Source organism: Lethenteron reissneri, chromosome 15 (assembly GCF_015708825.2).
Source record: "Lethenteron reissneri isolate LAM-NWPU_2019-01 chromosome 15, ASM1570882v1, whole genome shotgun sequence".
Classification (NCBI taxonomy): domain Eukaryota; kingdom Metazoa; phylum Chordata; class Hyperoartia; order Petromyzontiformes; family Petromyzontidae; genus Lethenteron; species Lethenteron reissneri.
The window spans coordinates 10,640,971-10,662,486 of NC_083793.1; the positions used below are offsets into that span (position 1 = coordinate 10,640,971).

General features: G+C 49.6%; 1 protein-coding gene across 7 annotated transcripts in view; it reads left to right on the forward strand.

The window, feature by feature from the left end:
• The window catches only part of COL7A1 (collagen type VII alpha 1 chain), a 274,004-nt gene that overhangs the window by 121,768 nt on the left and 130,720 nt on the right, over positions 1-21,516 (forward strand). For all 7 annotated transcript variants that reach the window (XM_061552025.1, XM_061552030.1, XM_061552024.1 and 4 more), the window contains exons 77-98: positions 1,206-1,241; positions 2,158-2,202; positions 2,964-2,996; positions 4,006-4,068; positions 4,517-4,552; positions 6,262-6,342; positions 7,071-7,139; positions 8,063-8,098; positions 8,253-8,312; positions 8,795-8,839; positions 9,431-9,466; positions 9,889-9,924; positions 12,534-12,593; positions 13,800-13,925; positions 14,416-14,487; positions 15,799-15,834; positions 16,121-16,180; positions 16,790-16,834; positions 17,568-17,603; positions 18,940-18,975; positions 19,657-19,713; positions 20,675-20,746. In XM_061552025.1, the coding sequence (XP_061408009.1) occupies positions 1,206-1,241; positions 2,158-2,202; positions 2,964-2,996; positions 4,006-4,068; positions 4,517-4,552; positions 6,262-6,342; positions 7,071-7,139; positions 8,063-8,098; positions 8,253-8,312; positions 8,795-8,839; positions 9,431-9,466; positions 9,889-9,924; positions 12,534-12,593; positions 13,800-13,925; positions 14,416-14,487; positions 15,799-15,834; positions 16,121-16,180; positions 16,790-16,834; positions 17,568-17,603; positions 18,940-18,975; positions 19,657-19,713; positions 20,675-20,746 (1,176 nt within the window). The remainder of the gene's footprint in view (positions 1-1,205; positions 1,242-2,157; positions 2,203-2,963; positions 2,997-4,005; positions 4,069-4,516; positions 4,553-6,261; positions 6,343-7,070; positions 7,140-8,062; positions 8,099-8,252; positions 8,313-8,794; positions 8,840-9,430; positions 9,467-9,888; positions 9,925-12,533; positions 12,594-13,799; positions 13,926-14,415; positions 14,488-15,798; positions 15,835-16,120; positions 16,181-16,789; positions 16,835-17,567; positions 17,604-18,939; positions 18,976-19,656; positions 19,714-20,674; positions 20,747-21,516) is intronic.

Below are 21,516 nucleotides of genomic sequence, written 5' to 3' on the forward strand. Positions count from 1 at the left end.
CCACCTGGGCCGCAAGCCTTTTCTAAGTCCTGAATCCTTTGAACGTTCTGCCTCCTCCGCTTTGTTTTAACCCTGAGTTTTCATTCTTGTGTACGACGACGCACTGCCCACATGCTCGTTTCTAACCCAGGGCCTCTCGTCAAGAGAGGCTTTTGGTCTCAGTTGGCTCGCACCTGATTACAACTCCTGCAAAGGATGAACAAAACAACCGCAATTGTCATTAACACTGCCTTTACGACGTAAAAATATATATTCTGACGTTTCTGGCAATGGCCCTAATTCAGAGCAGTGAGAGGGCAGATAGGTAGACATTGTCGGTGGAGACTGCACTTTAGACCGAGCGGTCTGCAAAAACTGAAACATTTTGAGTGTTGCTTGGACATGTGAGCACTTTCCATGCGTAGACATTCAGTGCTTGCTACTGCTCTGTCTACCACGGGAAGCGTTTCTGTCATAAGGCAGTGCTAATGAACGGCTTTGTGAGTTCTTGGTTTGAGCTTATGCACCACTTCGAACACATCTACATCGCATATCCAGCAACATATTCCCAGCAATCATTGTCAGACCATAATGCCTCGTTTACAGACCAGACACCGAGTCACCTTGTGCCGCACAGGGGCAGCTGCTGCTGGGTGGTGCCATTTCAAATTTGTATCGATGAAATGCACGATGTGAAGCCCTCTAAGATGGCCTGGGCGGACAGGAGGGTATAGCATATCAAACACTATGGTGTCGTTCTCGTGAACACATGCTGGGTTTCCATTAGTAAATTGGAGGGACAGCTCTGCTTATTGGAATCAGAATTTCATCGTATAAGTTTTCTTCACCATTTTCAAAAATAATCATTGTTAATTGTAACTGCTGCTTCTGGGCCATTACCACCAAGCAGTTTTGCTCCTCTGTGAGAGTTCCCGACGGATTCTTGGTCCGTGATGACTCCGATAGGAAGTTCGTGATCACAGGGACAAACAAAGATGTAGTGCAGCGCAATTTAATATACGTAACCGAATCTGAAGGTATCATTAAGACATTTTTCATTTACTTGTCATAAGTAGTTTAATCTAACAAAGTATATTTAATAATGCCCGTCCATGTTCATGAATCGGTCTTAGCGACACCACAGCCTGACTCCCAGAATTGTTCCACCAGCGTAGTCATCTGGTTTACACGACAAGCTTAATGTTCCCTCTCGTTGAATCTTCTAGGGACCTTCAGGAGACCCCGGACCCCCAGGAACCAAGGTACGTTCGAGCCCAGCATGGTGACAGCAGTCCGTTACAATGAATCCACGGTGAGCAAGGGCTTGGTGTAGCAATCTTCTTGGAGGTTCAACTGGGAAACGTGGTGTGCTGGCTACCCCCTCCCTCTACCAGCCCCACCCACTACTCAGGTAGCCCCGCCCACTACCCAGGTAGCACCACCCACTGTCCAAGTAGCCCCACCCATTGTCCTGGTAGCCCCGCCCACTGTCCAGGTAGCACCACCGACTGTTCCAGTAGCTCCACCTGCTGGTCTGGTAGTCCCGCCCACAGTTCTGGTAGCCCCGCCCGCATTGTGAGTACTATTTATTTTACTATTTACGATTTTTATTGTCAGGTTAGGCTCACTGAGCTATATAGAATGCTCCTTTTCAGAAGTGACATGGCCACAAATGATAGCTCAACGAAGTGGCTTATCATGTGGAAATGTTATAGCAGTCAAATGCTCGACCGCATGGCCACCGTTTCTAAATGTGGAGGAAAAACTGGAGGCCCCGGAGAAAAATCCAAGCAACCATGGGAAGAACATGCAAACTCCGCATATACAGGCGTCAGGGTCGGGATTGAACTTACGACCACCGATTTTCCAGGCGAGGTTAGTTAGCATCTTGCCACTGAGCTTGAGACCAAAATATTTTAAACCGGCGACAAGAGAGGGCAGTGCAGCAAAATCCATTGTACTGTACTCGTATGCTCCCGTGTCTGCTGCCCACCATCACACATCCACACTGACCAATTTGGGGAAGCATGGTCAAATAACTGCTACACACTGCACGACTTGGGGAGACCCTCATTTGACAGTGGGTTGACAGGAGGGCCGTTTTAGTACATTTGTATAAATGTTACTTGTTTTTTTAATGAATATTTTCACCTTTATCGTTGTTACGTGTGGTGGCAGGGACCGGCTGGTCTCCCCGGTGGGCCTGGCCCCACTGGCATCAAGGTGAGTCCTCGAGTCTCATCCAACACCGTCGAGCAGGAGTGGAGAATTCAGCCTGGACAAGGCAGCGGTCGGCAGTAACCATCATCATCATACGACTACTATGGTTCATTTATTGATAGATTTGTGCTTGTCCCTTGTTCCGCTCTTAACTGGAGGATCAAGAGCAGCACAAGGTTACGCCACAAATCTACAGAAAAAAAGCCCCTTCCCAGAAAGTTTTTTTTGGTGGAGGGAGGAGGACGTTTGAATTCGTGTTGAGATTAGCCAAAACATTTTTAATGGAGAGAACAGCTTGGTGGCTGCCGCCTCACTGCCATCTGCGAGACGCAAATTTGAAACGGTTGAGATGTGATGCAAGGTGCTTTGAGTTGCAAAGTAATTTCAGCATTTTGTACTTGTGAATCCTTATTTATTGAACAAGTCGATGGTTTAAGGCAAACCTCAATGGACAACCAACATCCCAGCGTGGATGACAATGAGTACGTCCGACGCCGTGGTATACCATGAGCATTTATCCATCATCAAACAATCTGGACACATTATTCCTCATTTCTTCAGCATTCACAATGCATTCATGAGTTGTGTCAACTCTGAGTCTTAATTGTGCAACAACTGTTGTAGAAGATCACAAATGCGCCCATGACTGCTCCACACTTTGGAGGTAAAAAATGAATGGAATGCGGTAATTATCAGGTGCATCGTGCGATTCTTGTCTGTGTGACATGCTTGCCTGTTTGACTCTTCTTTTTGTTGTCGTTCAGGGAGAGATGGGACCTCCAGGACAGTCTCAAGTGGTGCGTACATTGTCACGATTTGCTTAAATACATGGAGGATGAGTCGTCGTAGAGCCGGCAGAGGTGTTGAAGTGTGTGTCGAGGTCAGGGAGGTCGGAGTGGACGCTGAAGCGAGCGCTGTGGGGGTGGAATTAGTAGTGAGTTGTGTTCTTGTGTAACCATTCGGGTGTGTGTGTTTGTTGCGTTTCAATTACTGTTACGCTTGTTTTCGACAGCCTCACACGTGAGTCTCACGACTATTTTTTCAGGACGGTACTGCCAAGTGTTTGGAGTAGGGGGTGGTGATTGCGACGTCGATTCCAATTGAGTAATTTGTAGGTAACTTTCTAAGTTGGACCATGACGCCGGCACACGATGGCCACCTCTTGTGAACGACGTCACGCGATCTTTAACGTCCACTGTGAAGCAGATGGCACATAATACTTGAAGGTTAATACACCCGCAGTTTTAATCCATGCGGCCGATGGAGTCGAACCGTGAACCTCATGGCACCGTGTGTGTGTGGATGCTCGGATGTGGGCATGTAAGGCTTCATGTGCCTACGTCCTCACGCGTGGGTGTGCAAGTGTACACGTGAACGCGTGTGTGCTGGTGTGTGTGTAAGTGGGGAGCGGTAGGGTAATGGTTAGCGCACTCTGCTACGAAGCCGGCGACCCGAGTTCAATGTGTGCTCACGGCCAATACCAGTGACGATTATCTGAACCGGTCCTAGGACTCTCCAAGTTCAACTCGGCCTCAAATGAGGACCTGGTATGGTGAGTAAGCATCACCACTAGGGAGGCAAAGGCGACCAGGGCGTGGTGCTGGCCACCCATCCCCTCGTGTGTTGTGCTAGCCTTCATAGGTGCTCACCAACAGCACTTTCCTCAACAGTTTGTTAAGGCTATATGGGGTGATCTTTGTCTTTTATAGTTCTTGTGTGTGTACATGTTTGCGTGTGTGCGTGGGCGGTCACACGTGGTCATGTAAGTGTTCTCACACACGTGTGTGTGTGCTCGTGTTGTTTCAGGGACCGCCCGGCCTTCAAGGACTCCCTGGCCCTCGGGGCCCCATCGGAGCCCCAGGATCACTTGTGAGGAGCCCCAACCCCCACAAACATCACAAACGGTCTACCCCCAACCACATTCAGATATGTCAACAGGCCATGCCTCCAACCCTAACCCCACAAATGCATATTTTCACACCAGCCTAACCCCCGACTCTCACCTTAACACCTCAGCTTTCCCAGACCCTAATCCTGACATGAGAAACACCTCTACCAACCTTAATTTTGGAGCTTGATGATTGCTTGTGTTGCAATCGAAACGTCGTATGCTATTATTTAATTTATTATTTTATCTTTATACGTGACTTTACCGAAAGAACCAAAGAATAACCTCTACCAGCCTCCAGCCATGCCACTCTCTGCTAATGACGTCTTTCCCACTCTTGTTTGCAGATGTATTTATTACTTGAGTTCTTGAGTGTGTGATTGTTGGTTTCTTTGCAAGTTTATTTTCTAATCACATTTTTTTCTCTAGGGCCTTCCAGGACCACCGGGTTTGCCAGGCCGAGAGGTGACATTACACTGCATCGTCATCTATTTGTATATTTGTATGTACAATGCCTTCACTAAAGACGCTTGACGTAACTTACAAAACGGTGACAGAAGGGAATGATTGAGATGGCAGGGGCGTAACAAGGAATGAGGAATGAGTGACAGCTATAGACAGTATTTAGGGATCACGAAAGGGTAGGGGAGGGATGGGGATGAGTGGAGGGGCGAGAGGAGGGAAGAGAATGGGGAATAGAGAAGCGGTTGAGGCTTTACGAGACGAACGGAAGGAGCTGCAGGAGGGAGACGACTTCATGTACGAGGTTTTGTACACCTTTAACTCGCTGCTTTAAGAGGATCACGTAGATTTGAGAAACTCCCACATCTGCAATTTGGCCAGCAGATGGCAGTACAGCAAGTGGGTTCATTAACCTGTCTTGGCTGACCGTTGGTCATCCACTTTGTTCTCTGGGTGTTCTGCTATCTCCCGCATACAAAACAATAATTAGAGAGGTATTGGCCAAGCATCTCAAAGCAGACGTTTTCTAAGAAAGATTCCTGAGGCTCAGTGAGTGCAGTTTTTCCCGATAAATAGAGGGCATTATCATTATTTATGGGACCCTTTTTGCCAGCATCAAGATTATGGAAAAAGAGGAAAACGCTTTGCCTCTCTGGCAATAATACAGGAGGTGTTAAGATGCTGAAACACCAATAAAACTCTTTTTATTACCACATAAGGCCCACTGAGCTCTATAGCTCATATTCAGAAGTGACCTGGCCACAAATAACAGCTGAACGAAGTGGCTTTATTGTGTAGATATTTATAGCAGCTTAACACTCTAAACGTATATTTTGAAATGTGGAGGGAGAAACCGAAGGACCCGGAGAAAAATCCACATGACCACAGGGAGAGAGAGACGCAAACTCCAAATATACAGCAGCAGGCGTCAGGTTCAGGATCGAACCCACGACCTCCTGTATACCAGGTGAGGTAGTTAACATCTCACCACAGCAACTGTCTCTGGTGTAGGCCAATCAGTTTCAAGGACAATGCTGTACATTATTTGTTTGCATGTTTCACCACAAGTACGCGTGGTTAGTGTAGACTTTATGCCTTGGAATTGGTGTCTATTTGGTGTTTAAACATCTTAACACATCCTGCATTATTGCTGGAGATGCTAGAGCATTTTTCTCATTGTTTCATCATTGTTATTATTGTCATCAAAAAAACTCAACAGGTTCGTTATGAGGTGATGTATTTCGCAATGGCCCTTGTTCATAGTACATAAATCACCCGAAATGTCACCTATTATATATGTATGTATATTTTGTTATTTTAAAGTCACGTTTGTGATGTGTTGTTGTTGGGGGGGGGGGGGGGGGTTGGTTAATGGTGCTTGTGCACCACTGCCAAATGCAGCAGCATCACCAAACAATCTTATTATTATGGGGCATTAAGATTATCAGCAGCAAATTTTGATACACTATCATCATCATCATCACTGAGATCTCCCCGGTCACCGTCATTGCTTTGTCATTAAACATGGAACGATACATCCCGCACCTCCGATTAGCACGATGGGCTACGTACGGTGCAAAAGAAGTTCAGCATAGATACATGGATGCACCAATTGGTAATCTGCCTGTGGGTAATCGGGAGGTGACCGACCGTTTGTGAGCCCTCACGGCGTTCGTGTTTACCGGCTGGCGCCATGTTCCCTTGTTCCAAAGGGAGAAAGCGGGAAGCCCGGAGTGGCCGGGAGAGACGGAGTGCCTGGAACTGCGGGGCTGGATGGGCTCCCAGGAAAGATGGTGAGGAGCGCCTCCCTCCCACGGCGCAACCGAGCCGTGCCGAGCCAGTGCGGCTCAGCAGGCACCAGGGTGTTTTTTTCCACTGCAGGAGCAGAGCCGTGCCGCTTTGCGTCACACGCGATGAATGAGTCGTGACGCGTGTCGGCGACACGCGTCTCGACTGAGTGCATCGATGTATCCGCACCTACGATTAGCACGGTTGGCTACGTACGGTGCGAAAGAAGTTCAACAATACAGCATGACGCCGTGTCCTCACGGTGTACTGAACATTTGTCGCATGCAATGGAACACTCCTTTATCCCTGTCTATGGCCCTGCTAGGCATAAAGTTGTCTAAATACCAGCTCGGATTATTTGAAATATAGGTTGGTGACTGCCCTGTGGCAAGCGTCTCCGTACTCCCTCGCGGGACACATGGAAACCTGCATTGTTCCGAGTGTGTGAATCAAATAGAAAGTCGCATTAAAGGCATCTCGGATGTAGTTCTGTGATATCTGTTTCTGGGGGTCTATTCTCTAACATGGTGGGGGGGGGGGGGTGGTTGGGCTCCATTGCTTTGTGAGAAATGCGAATGGTTCATGGTCTCCTGTCATGATACCAGGAGCACAATCGGGGAAACTGCATAGAAAAAGGACAAAAAAAACAATGGCGTTGGAGGAGTATTGTCGTGAAGATGACTTTGTGAGTTGCGTGACTTTTTTTTCTTCTCCTGACGTCTCGTTCACACAGGGGCCCCCAGGACCCATCGGGCTCACGGGTCCCCCAGGCCAGGCGGGAGACCGGGGACCCCCCGGACAGGTAAGTACTGCCCCCCCCCCCCACCTCGACGAAAAATGCACCGTCTATAATTTTACCAAACTACGTGAACATTGATTAAAATTAGATTTTTAGGCATGCAATCAACTTGCGTCGAGTAGCGCTCGTAATTCGTTTTTTGCTGTGTTATTTTTGTAAGTAACTGTTCGGCTACTTCTTCAGGCTCGTGATCGTAACGAATGAGTGAATTCACTTGACGATACAAACGGGCCGGTGACGCGGCGCGATCGAGACGGCGCACTTCAGGAAAATGAAATAAAAGTTCGAATTGGATCGTTCCAGTGAGTTGCGAGCAGTTCATCAGAGTGCAGCGTGAGCAGAAGGAAGGTGGTGGCGGGGAAAGTCGTGAGTCGTTCCCTTGCTAAAACTCAGCCACTGTTGTTCGCTTGGTGATGCAGGTTAGGTTCACAAAGCGTCTACACGTCACTGCTTATCAAGATGCTGTACTAATAAGGAGGGTGTAACTCAGCGTTAGAATTTGGGGAAAACAGGATTATGTTTGTTCTAGGATTATCGGTGCTCGGGGAGGTAATGGGAGGGGAATGATAGGCTGGAAGGCTGCAGAGCGGAGAGGGAAAGAAGACATTGGTATGAGAATGAGCAATTGAAGAAATGCTGAGGAATGTCATGTCAAAATGCCATTTCTGGAGAGACAGCCAGTCAGTCGCAAGCGAGAGAGAACCTCCCTCACACCCGTGACTGACTTGACAGCCTGCAATTGCAGTGTTACGCGCTTCAACGTCCCCGCAATGTTCGCCATCCACGCACGACGCAGGCCCGCGTCTTCTAGCCCGCGCGCGAGCGTCTTGAGGCGAGCTCCCGTCGGCTGGGTCACCGTGGCTCTCGCGGCACGACGGAACGCGCGCGCGTCTCGTCACTCCCGCCCTTTCCATCTTTTTCTACAGGAATCGCCGGGAGCGGCCGGGGCAAAGGGAGACAAGGTGAGTGCTCGAGTCCGTCTTAGCGTCGGTGTGCCCCGTGCCGCGTCCCTCGCTCTGCCCAAAGTGTCCGTCGCTTCGTGCGCGCCGAGTTGGAACGCGTGGCCCCATGTTTGTGTTCCCCCCCCCAATGGCTGTTCCTGTGTTTGTCCGGCAGGGTGAGCCTGGGGAAGGCCTCTCTGGAGTCACAACGCTCCGGGGGGTCAAGGGTGAACAGGTGCCGATTAAACCGCCACGCACTGCCGCGCCACGTACAAATAAATAATACTTAAAAAAACCTAACTATCGTTTATTTTAAACGCCTCCTTCCAACAGAAAAAACATATGCAGTCTGTCCTTGAGCTAACGTGAGTGGATAAGCCATGTCCTGTATGTATGTATGTTGAACTTTTTTCGCACAGTACGTAGTCAAAAGTGCTATTCGGAGGTTTTGCGTATAACGGGGTTTCATCTTGTTCCCCTTTAAAATATTAAAAGATGTAAAAAAACTCGCAATCCGAAGGCTCAAAAACTGGACTTCAGTTCAGTTTTGTGTTGTTTGGTGGTGATGCTGCTGATGCTTCATTGGCAGTGGTGCACAAGCACAAACAACAACAACAGCAATAACTCAACACGCTCACCAGTAGTGCCGGGTGTTTTCGGTGGGGCATTATTGCTGCAAGCTGGAGTTGGTGATTCTCGCATTCACTTCTTTCCCAGGGAGAAAAGGGAGACCGCGGTCCTGAGGGGTCCAGGGGAGAGAAGGTGAGGCATCACTTAAACAGTTTCTTTGCTGAGGTCGCTTGGAGAGGGTTCGGAGTGCTGAGCCAGCACCGCAGAGACCATGGCTTCGAATCCAGATTTCGGCAGCCTGTGGCTAAGCCAAGTTTCTTAAGTGCAGTGAGTTGATGGGTCTCAGCCCTGGTCACCAATCACTGCACACAATAACAACATAAACCCATCGCATTACATTTTTTTCAGCCATGAGAATCAGATATGGTGTTTGAGAGACATGATGAATATTCCTCTCTGTAGTATGACAGGTGGGAAACTGCTGCCCTCTGCTGTATGCGGACTAGAGGTCACTTAAACAGGAACTCAGAGGTTGCTCTGTGATATCCGCTTCCACAGGCAATTCTCAACACACGAAGATACACTGCTCTGCGAGAGTTCCCAATGGATTATTTGTCTCGTAACGCTGGAAAAAATATAACGTGAATCATTATTTATTTACTTTATAACTGAAACATTTTCTTGGGGTGTGTTGTGGCTGTAAAGGCTGTGTCGTTGCTGGAATGCTGTGTTGCAGCAGTACCTGCACGCTCGTGCTGATTGTGTTGTGTTTGTACGTTGCAGGGCACGATCGGAGAACCAGGAGACCCGGGCGAGATCGTAAGGGAGTCTCTCTCTTTTTATTTCTCAATCACAAAACTCTCCAACCGTCCATTTGTATGTACAGGATGCTGTGGCTGTGCACGCTCCCAGTGATACATGACTTTCACGTGTGTGTGTGTATCTTTGTGGAGAGCGGTGGCTCAGTGGTTAGCACACTGTCCTATGAACTCGGCGACTTGGGTTCGATTCCCACTCACGGCCAACATCGGTTGACGGATTACTGAACCTTTAATTTGCCTCCCCTAGGTGCAGTTTGTAAACATTTGCATTGGGGAGACAATTGCGGCCGGCCGTGGTATTGGCCACCCATCCCCTCGTGTGCTGTGCTGACCTTCATAGGTGCTCGCTAACAGCGCTTGCCCCAACAATCTGTTAAGGCTATATGGGGGATCTTTGTCTTTGTGTCTGTGTGCATGCAGGGATTCAAAGGGGCCCACGGAGAAAGGGGGTCTAAGGTAAGGAACTGTCTTGTCTTGAGACCCAACCACTGAGGCTGCGCTGTAAACATTTCCACGGCGTCACATACATCTTTTGCATGATTTAGTGGCTTAAATTTTCGTCACTGTCATCGTTTATTATTGATACCACGCCTCCCGTGCAGCAGTCCATCTCGAGGCGTCAGAAGGAAGGGACGTTTCAGATAATCATTTCACAATGAAGAGATCGCGGAGCAAACAATGTCGTTCAATAATAATATAGCATGGACAAAATGTGTTGCACACTCGAAATGAAGGACGTGGGCAGGTTCTTAAAATCGAGGTCAAACACATTTTTTGTAGTTAATCTGTGAGATGCAACAGCACGTGTGTCACACACAGCAATTTTCACCAAGTCGCGATTAACCACGTGACTGGTGTACACGTCTGGTTAATCAATAACCCTGCCAGCCCCCCACAGGCCCAACTCAGTCATCACATGCTGGTGTACACACGTGCATTGATATACTGCACAGCACATAAGGACTTATTGAAAGAGTGGTCCATTCCTAATGTGCCACACACGACTAAACAAACATTTGTAAGTCTAAACCGTGCTTGAAAGGACTGGTTTGCCCATTTCAACTGAGCTATTCAAACCCTGACTGAAAATAAAGTGTTTAATTGTGGGTGCATTGTAAACGTTTCTGGGTAGGTAACTTGAAATTGTTGATTTGATGTTCGCCATCGAGCCAACAGAATCCATCGTTCGATTTGCACGAAAAATGTTCGCGACCCCTACGCATGTTACCGTGTTACGGCGTCTCTCTCTCTCTGTGTGATCAACTTCACTTGTCTGCACACTCTCGGAAGGCTAAGGAAGTGACCGTAGCTCATCGCTCTTCTGATGTACAGTTGTGCAAGGGTGCATCCATATTTGATCATGTGGTACATCCGCCATCTCGTGGGGAATTCTGGGAAAGTAATTCACGCGAGTACGAGGTTCATGGCAGCTGCCACAGTGGTGTAATGGTGAGCACAGTGGGACCATCAATCCAGAGATCACTGGTTAAGTTCCATCTCCTGTCCAGTAGATGAAACAACGGTGCAAGTTTCCGCCACCTCTGTCCAGCAATGTAATTGGGTTCACCACAGGCGACCTGCAGTTCGTGCGTGGCGGTGGGGTAAAGTTTGGGTAGTAAGCTCACTTCTTCCAACAAACTCGTCTGATCAGAGGGGAAGGGAAAACCATAAATACCCTCAAGAGTTCACTCTAGTGATGGAGGGCCTTCTGCCAGCAGTGGCATAGGCAAGCAATTTCAGGGCTGCACATTGACCATTATTTACTATGGTCATGCCGCATTCACTGTACAGTAGAACCTCTGGTCACGAATGCTTCTGACCACGACCAAGTCGGGTTCCGACCAAAAAATTCACATTTTTTAATCTGGTCATGAACACAAACTCAGGTGGCGATCAAACACGCCCGCCGCCGATTTCCCCTTCCGCGCCATTTTTTGTAAGCGCCAAATTTCCTGTTGTTTGTTTACAAACAACAGCGACCCACGTGTGGCCGCTTGCTCAGTCAGTCTCGCTTAGTAATCGGTCTCGGTCAGACATGCGCTCATTCGCTGTGAACTCTGTGCAGTATTTTGTGTATTTTTGCTTTAATTTAGCAATTAGCCATGGCCTCTAGTCAAGTGAAGAGTGGTAATGTTGGTGAGAAGAAGGTTATAAAGAAAATTTTAATCGAAGTGAAGAAGGAAATTATTGAAAAGTATGAGCATGGTGTGCGTGTTACCGATCTTGCTGCAGAGTACAAGAAATCAAAGTCTATGATCTCGACTATTTTGAAGCAGAAAGAGGCTATTAAAGCAGCTAATGTTGCAAGGGGAGTTACAATGTTAACCAAGCAGAGGCCTCAAGTGCTGGAAGAGGTGGAAAAACTGTTGCTAGTGTCTTGTTGAACGATTCTAAACTTTGACGCGGCAATGTTAGTTTTCTCTGTTGTTCAAGGTTTTCTCAGTGTTATTCAATGGTTTTACATTTAGTTTACTATTATACTGTGAATTCTATGGCATAATTTACTATTTTTGTGCTTAAAAATCTTTAAAAAACATTATTTATATACAATTTGTAGGAGTCTGGAACGGCATAATTGTATTTACATACAATCCAATGGGGAAATTAGGTTCGAGTCACGACCAAATTGTTTTGCGACCAAAGTTATGGAACGAATTATGGTCGTGACCAGAGGTTCTACTGTACAATGTATACCATTAACTGCATTGACAGCTAAGTGGCCACAAACCCGGATTCGAACCCAGGCTCTCAGCAGTGCTGACTCAAGCGTTCCTTCGCTGTGGGCCTTCCGGCCAGCTCCTGTGTCCAACAGTCCAGCACACACACATGTTGTTGAAATAACAGCTTCGATTGTGTTGTTGATTGCACCTTTACATGAAGGACATTGTGTTAAAATAAAGAGTAAAACTAACAAGTATTCATGTATATTTAACTTTGTTTCGTACCGTGCATAGCCGGCTGTGCTAATCGGAGGTGCGGCCAAAGGACGACAAACTAAATATGAAAAGCAGTTCTAAAGAAATGAGTTTTCATGATGAAGAAATGAGTTGCGATGTCACCAACAGGGGGAGCCTGGAGTAGGAACCGTTGGGCCTCCAGGGTCCCCTGGCCCCCCAGGACCTCCTGTAAGTATCCCCTTACCGCCCCCCTTAAACCTAACCCCAACTTTACCTACGATGTGTCATGATAGAAGTAAATTAAAATGTAATAATTGGGAACTCTTCCAGCAAGGAGTGCGGCCACGCCGTGCCAGAGAAAGGTCTCGGAGAGGCGATGTCGCAGAACTTCTTTTGAAGTCACCTCAATGAACCTCTCCATGCACGCTCGGGGGGCACGTGTTCAGTGAAGAGTGTTTTACAGCATGTCAATCAAACTTTAACTTCTTAAATCACAGAGCTAACATTTTTTGCTCATTTTTTCTGAGAAACCAAACGTAACGCGATGATTTCTTTTGTGCAGTCATTGGTGACCGCGCTAAGGCCGTCGACTCACTGCACTTGAGTAGACCGTTGTAACCGCAGTCAGCCGGTATCCACCCTGGGTTAGAGCCCAGGATCTCAGCTGCACTGGATCAGTGTCCTTGACCCCTGATCTTCCCAGCCGTGTCTCTGGGTTCTCTTTTCAGTCTGAGACTTTTGAAACGGCGACATTCCCAACTCCTGGCTTGGGTCACGAGTGAATTCTCATCTCCTTCTGCTAAGCCAGAAGTGCTATTACTGCGTGGGGGTTGGCTGCCACAGATGTTCTCCCTCCATGAGCTTCTCTTCTGGGACTCCTCTCTGGTCCCATCTCCTGTCCTCGCATCTCGTTCCACCGCATCCTCCTATCCCACCTTCTGTCTTCCTGTACCTCTTCTGCCCTGCACCGGTGGAATCTCCGTAGACCTTTCTCATCTATGAGTCTCTCTGTTAGTCTATGTGTCTCCCTGTGAGCCGATAGGTGTCTCTGTGAATTGATGTGTCTGTCTGTGAGTCTATAGATTTGTGTGTGACTGCGTGCGTCTCTGTGTGCATCCATAGGTCTCTGTGTGAATCTATGAGTCGCTAATTTTCATAGTCCTCATTGCGCTCTACACACGCCCAAACCATCTTAAGTCTCACCTCCCTGACCTCCAGAATATTGGTAACCCTCTGGGTAAGACTTCACTTTCTTGATTCTTCCTCCTTACTATTGGAGACATTGCCAACATCTCAGAATTCTCATCTCTGTCCTTTCAAGCTCACTGCGAACCCTGCTATTAAACCCCAAACAAAACAAAATCTCTCCCATTTCCCCTCTCTCCACAATCCGCCTGCTCATCCACCTCCTCGCTGTGCGGATGATGTCACCAGGGGACGGTGGGGTCTCCAGGTCTCCCTGGGGAGCGGGGGCTCGCAGGGTCCACCGGCCCACCAGGACCCACAGGGCCCCGCGGGGAAACCGGCAGCCCCGGCACGCCCGGGTCCTCGGGCGAGAAGGTGCGTACGGCAGCGGAGAGAGACTGACAGCAGCTATAGGTGTTTAATTGGTAACAGCAGCTGTAGTTGTCACACTGATATCAGGTATAGGTGTCACATTGACAACAACAACTTTTGGGGCCATAGATGGAAGTGTAGTGATGGTTATATTATTATTATTTTTCTACCTACGTGACTTTACCGAAAGAACCAAAGAGTATGGATTCCTGCAGTCACGAAAGCTTCAAATCAAGAATGGTTATACCAGTTACACAGATGACATCGATCACAGCGGTCACACTTATAGCAGCCATAGCCTTGACACCGGTGAGGGCAGCCTCAACAACAGCTGCATGCGGGAGCAGCACCACCGACAGCAGCTGACTCAGCAGCCAGAGCGGTGTCAGTAGCCGTGGCATTGCATCTGTCGTGACCAAACTCGTTGTTAACCCACAATGGAATGATGCTCTCACCCTGTTGGGGTGTCTAACCGGGGCGTGTGTCTGCACAGGGGCCTCTGGGCTTCCCCGGGCTGGACGGATCCACTGGAAATCCCGGCCCACCCGGCCCCCCCGGTTCCCAGGTACCCCCACGTCTCCCACACACACACAGGCACATTAGCAACACGTGCGCACACACAGATACACTAGAACACACGTGCACACACACACAGGCACACTAGCACGCACGTGCACACACATACACACTAGAACACACGTGCACACACACACAGACACACTAGCACGCACGTGCGCACACACACACACTAGAACACACGTGCACACACACACACTAGCACACACGTGCACACACACACACTAGAACACACATGCACACACACACAGATACACAGACACACAGACACACAGACACACTAGCACACACGTGCACACACAGACACACTAGCACACACGTGCACACACGTGCACACACACACAGACACACACGTACACACTAGCACGCATCTGCACGCATCTGCACGCATACACACACAAAGATAACAAAGATCCCCCATATAGCCTTAGCAGACTGTAGGGGCAAGTGATGTTAGCGAGCACCTATGAAGACCGCAACGGTACACGAGGAGGTGCGTGGCCAGCACCACGCCCGACCGCCTTTGTCTCCCTAGTGGTGATGTTTACACACTGCACCAGGTACTCATTTGAGGCTGAGTCGACCTAGGGAAGGCCCAGAGACCGGTTCAGATAATCGTCACTGGTGTTTGCCGTGAGCAGGAATTGAACCCGTGTCGCAGGGTTCATAGTGCAGCGCGCTAACCGCTACACTACCGCACACACACACACACTATCACACACATGCACACACACTAGCACGCACGTGCACACACATACTGTACTAGCATGCACGTGCACACACACACGCTAGCAAAGACAAAGATCCCCCATATAGCCTTAACAGACTGTTGAGGCAAGTGCTGTTAGCGAGCGTCTCTGAAGCCTGGCACGGCACACGAGGGGATGGGTGGCCAATACCACGCTCGACCGCCTTTGTCTCCCCAGTGGCAAAGTTTACAAATCGCACCAGATACTAATTTAACCCAGGACTGGTTAAAATATTCGCCACTGTTATTGCTCGTGAGCGAGAATCGAACGGGTTTGTAGTGCGTTATGCTAACCACTATATTTAAGCTCTTCATTAGGATACACACGCTGTCACAGACGCACAGACATACGCCCCATCAAATCACACCAACAGTTTTAGAGCCACATAAACATCAATATCAATATCCAATTGAATATCATTGAATGCTCATCTGTTGTGTAAGTAATGGTGCCATTGTATACACCATGTGTTTACGTGGATGTTCTCCACGTTTCTGTGAAGTCCTCGCCATCATGGGCATTTCCCTATTCATTTGTTTTGCATTCAACAGGGAGCTGACGGAAGGGCGGGTGAGAAGGGAGACAAGGTGAGAGCAGGAAATGATTCAAACCACACCTTTACTACTGCTGCTGTTTCCGCTGTTACTTTCACTGCTGGTGTTCCTTTTGCTGCTGCTGTTTCTGCTTGTATCTATGTCTGTTGAAGTTCTTTTGCACTCTATGTAGCCAACCGTGCTAATCGGAGGTGCGGGAGAAATGGCTTCAGCTGCTGTTCCTTCTGCTGCTGCTGCTCCTTCGACTGCTGCTATTCTTGATTCTGCGTAACGTGCGGTGCATCTGTTCTCGCTTCCCCGTTTCGTTGCGTGTGTCCAGGGCGAGGTGGGGAGCGGCTTGCCAGGCCCCAAGGGTGACAAAGGGCACCCAGGAGCGATGGTGAGTGGCAACTCGAGAGGATGTGCAAGTCGCTAACGATGGGAGGTGGTCAGCGATTCATCCGGGCAGTTGCACAAATTGGGCAAACCTCACAGTTGACATTTAGTCATCATCCTAATAACGTGGACGTGGTGTCGTATTGGAGATGATTATCACAGCTTTGTAAAAGCGTGGCTTATTTAGGGAATGAGTTCATGGTTTTGACGTGTACACGAGACTGAGTGTGTCATCATCACTATCCCGGCTTGAATCAAAATGTCAGTCCATCTGAGTAAGTCCGACATCACGATATTCTATGGCCGTTTCTCCCTTATCGAGAAATGTGGACAAATAATTTCCCCCTTAATTACAATCCTTTATACACTACTTCCAAGTAAAAATCCACTTCATGATTATTATATTGTACGACCAAAATCATGAAACTTCCCATTTGGAACAACTAACCACCCTCTCTCCAATTCCTCAATATGAAGACTGCGCAACTGCACTGACACCCACAAATCTAAAATGGGGGGAGGGGGGCATTTGCGGGGGGGGGGAGGGGCCCATTTCATTCTTTCCACCAGGGCCCATGCCAACCGCGCTCCACCACTGTTCTCTGTGTCGCAGGGCGAAGACGGCCGACCCGGACAGCCAGGCCCACCAGGCTCAGCGGTAACGCGTGCACACACACACGCGTGCACGCACACACGCGTGCACACACACACGCGTGCACGCACACACGCGTGCACACACACGCATGCGCGCACCTACCCACACGCGTACACACACATACACACGCATGTACTTAAGCACATGAACACACACATGTGTAGTGACTGACTCAGAGACACTAAAAGTAGGAGGCACTCTGTTTATTAACAGCCTAAATAGTTCACACTTAGTAACTACAGCTCCCAGTCAGGACAGCTGGCAGACTGCCTGAATGGCGACGCCGAGAAGGTGAAGACGACGACGAAGACTCCAGCAGCATGACGGGATCCCACTCCAAACGACAGCCCCGAGTCCCGCCCGGGGCCTCCTTTTATCCTCCCAGCGTGGCCTCGCTCCGCCTCGGCCACGCCCCCTTTCTAGAACCTACTAGTGGGTTCCCGGGCTTCCTCCACGTGCCCCCTCTGTAACCTTTTCCCTACATCCCTCTTTCTGGTCTATCACGTGACCTGCTGTCAGACAGGGCTGCTGTAACTGCAGATCCCCTTCCCTGCCAGCAACAAGCGCTATGCTGCTAAGTGACCAATTATATGTCACTACATATGTATGCGTGTGTACGCACGCACACGTGTGTCTACGTGTTCCGATGTGTTGGGATACCGTTGGCGCGGTGCGGATATCGCCACCCCCGAGTTCATGGCGTCGTCTCTTCTGACTCTGCGTCTGTCACTCGCAGGGGGCGCTCGGCACGCAGGGAGCTCGAGGAGACAAGGTACACAGCGCCGCCCTGCCCCCCCCCCCCCCGCCTGTCGCTCGCACGACATCGCGCCGTTATCCCCCCCCCCCCCCCCGCTTCTTCCAAACGGGCACACTTTCCACACTGGGGAGACAAAGGCGGTCGTGAGCGGAGCTGCACCCTGCTGGCCACAATAGGTGCTTACTAATGTAGTGACATAAGAAGGGAGGGGCTGCTGGGGGCTCTGGGATCCCAGGCGAGTCCAGACGCTTAAGCCTCTGGGCGCCAGGCGCTGGGTTCCCAGGGGGTCCAGACGCTTAAGCCTCTGGGCGCCAGGCGTTGAGTTCCCAGGCGCTTAATCCCCTGGGCGCCGCCAACGGGGGGGGCTGTGTGTGCTCTGTGGGATGTCTGGTGGCGCACACGGCCCCACCCCTCGTTGGATCAGGCATAAAAGGAGAGCTCCCTGGACGATCGGGGCCCAGTTGTAACTCAAGACCCAAGACCCACGACCAGCCATCTGAAGACCCTGGGATGCTGTGAGAGCCAGCGCTGGGACTCTGGAACTCCCGACTCTACGACCTTGTGAGGGCGAGTTCCGGAGTGTAGCCAGAGTAGAGTATCTAGGCTGTGTACCTAGGCTGTAACAGAGTATCAGGACTGTTGGAGAGTTGGAGTACTGTTGGAGTGTTGTATTGTAATAAAGAAGTACATCTACAAGTGTCTCCGGAACCCGTTACACTAACAGCACTTTCTCCAATAATCTAATGCTAGATGGGGGATCATCGGCTGTGTCTGTGTGTGAGCTCTCATCAATGGGGAGTGGCAGTTGTGTGATTGGCGCATTGCACTACGAACCTGGCAACCCAAGTTCAATTCTCGCTCATGACCAATACCAGTGGTGCATACATGAACGGGTCCTGGACCTCCACAAGGTCAACTCTGCCTTAAAAAGAAGTACCCGGTGTGGCGTGTAAGCATCAACACTGGGGAGACAAAGGCAGCCGGGTGTGGTGGTGGCCACCCACCCTCGCATGTGTCATGCTGGCCTTCAAAGGAGCTCGCTAACCGCACTGGCCCCAACAGTCCATTAAAGGCTACGTGAGGGATCTTTGTCTTTTATTTTATTTTTTTATGGAAGCTGCTGACTACTCTTTGTACACCGAGGTCTGTTCCATGACCTGCTGCCAGCGAGCCTTTGACATTTCACATGGCCGCAAAGTGCACCTGGCCTGGCGCAACCGCTGTGGTGACGTCACCGCCACTTTTTGGCGGACGACAGCTGTTGTTGTTGATGTGTGTTGCGATTGATCGCTGCCGACTGACCCATTGACTCCGCGATCCCCGCCGCCCCCCCCCCTCACCTGTGCTGCAGGGGGAGTCTGGGACCTCAGGAGTCAAGGGCGACAAGGTGAGGGGCGAGCACGACAAGGAGCTCGCTCAACGGCTCTCCCAGCATAGACGGAGTTGGCAGATGTATCCCCCTATTAAAGCCTCCCTCATTTTCTCTTACCCATTCCCTTCCTCTTGCCTCCCCTCCCCTCGCCCCTCCACTCCTTCCCATGCCTCCCCGACCCGTTTGTGATCCCCAAGTAGCCCTCTATTGCTGTCACTCATTTCTCATTGCCAACTACACCATTCCACTTTGTCACCGTTTTGTAAGCTACTGTCAAGCTCTTTGATTGAAGGCGCTCTATAAACAGCAGTTAGATTAGATGGCGAGATCTCGTACCTGGTAGGCTTACATGTAGCTTTACAATGCATGTGGCCTGCGTGGCTCAGGGTCCATAATGGCCATGTCATTGTACTGAGCCGGCACTGCTGAGAGCCTGGGTTCAAGTCCAGGTTTTAACTATGGTGTTCCATGGTGACGACTTGTTTACGTAGTGACTGCGTTGCTGTGGTGATGACTGGCATGTTCCCTTGGTGACTGTGTTTCCATGGTGACGACGGTGTGTTTCTGTGTTGAAAGTGTATTTCCATGGTAACGGAGTATACCTGTGGTGAAGGTGTTCCCGTGGTGAAGGTGCGTTTCCATGGTCATCGAGTGAAGGCGTTCTTTCGTGGTAACGGCGTGATCTGTGGTCCCCAGGGAGAATCCGTGGGGGTCCCTGGCGGCGAGGGCAGCAAAGGAGTGAAGGGGGAGCCGGTGAGAGCCCCTGGCATGGCACCACGCACACGTGACGCACACAGCACGCGCACGTGACGCACACAGCACGCACAACACGTACAACGTACACGGTACACCCGGCACGCCACGTAACGGGCACACTGCACACCAGGATCATCGCACACGGCACACGGCGCAACCCCGACCGGTACGACACACCCACGCAGCTCCGTAGGCTCAATACATCCACCGTTCCAATCGCATCCCACGCTCCTCCCCATCACATTCCACTTGTCTGCGTGTACAGCCCTGTGTACAGCCCTGTGTCAGTCCACTGCTGGATGAGGGTCTCCAGCGCGCAGTGCCGAGTACAGTGCCGGATTATCCTCGAAGCAAAGTAGCTACATATATAGCTACGGGCCCCGCATTTTCAAGGGCCCCGCGCTAAATTATTGCAAGCTATCAATTCCGGTTCAGTGGTTCTGCACTTGCTCTATTACTATAGCACTATACTGCCTTCAACTTTTATGAATGACTGGGTGTTTAAGGTTAGCGATTTGTCGTATCATCTGGCTGTATAGCAAATGAAATATACAATTACTATACTATGTAAGTAAAAAATGCACGTGTTGAAGTGTTTTATTTATTTAGGGCCCCTTTATACCATATGCTACAGGCCCCGCACTAGCTTAATCTGGCACTGGCCGCGTTGTGGGAGTGATTTGTCCATACTTCACCACGTGGTCAGTGCAGGGTCGTGGAGGCATGGAGAGTATAGACCTGGGAGCAGAGACACTCAGTTTTTTCGGATTTTTTTGCGCTGTCCATCACTGCCAGCAATGTAATCTCAGCAGCAGCCGATAACACCCATTGTGTGGAGCAGTCGCACCCACCCCCCCACATCCAAGCACTATCCAGGCTCAACTCCGCTTAGCTTCCTTCCCAATCGCTTAACGTGGCCTGCTGACACAATCGCTGACCGCTCGCTGGGAGCGTGCAGGGCCCGAGGGGCTTGCGGGGACTCGACGGCGAGAGGGGAGAGCGAGGAGAGGAGGGACCGCACGGGGAAAAGGTGAGGTGCCATCGTCGTCGTCATCATTGTCACAGCAGCCATCACCGTCAGCATCGACACTCGTCACTAATGCATCATGTATTGTATGTATGTTGAACTTCTTTCGCATCCTACGTAGCCAACCGTACCATTTGGAGGCGCGGGGGAAGGACAAAAAACTAAAGACATAAAGCAGTTCTAAAGAATAGAGTTTTCAATCTAAAGAATGAGTTTCAAATTTAGTTATCATCTCCATGATCGGTAATTATTGGTTATCATCGTCAGCATTACCACTCGTAACTGACAAATCGTCATCATAACTTCATCATCATCATCATCGGTATCATTTTTGTCGTCAATCACCATTGTTAATAACGTGTTTAACACGTAGGCTTTTGTGACCAATATTATCCATAATAAAGGTTTTTGGGATAGATCTGGTCTTCGCACCTGATAGGCTGACAGTGATGACATCACTATTGCTCTATTTAGGACCGCAACAGGAGGACTTCTATACAATTCTGGCTGTTGCCTGATGAGGCTGGTTGTAATCACCAGCGAAACGTCGTACTCGAATTTACTCTCCAACACACTTGTGTACTGTACTCATAACTAATTGCGACGTTTTATTTACGTGACAAACCTTACTAATTGGCTGTGTTGGGTAGTGGCGTGTTTATTTATAACACGTGTCTACCCACGTAAGTCTCCGGACTCTTTTTCAGCATGGGCTTGCTAGGTTTCTTCAGTAGGGGCTGATGTTGCTGTTGATGCTGCTGTGATATCCCCAT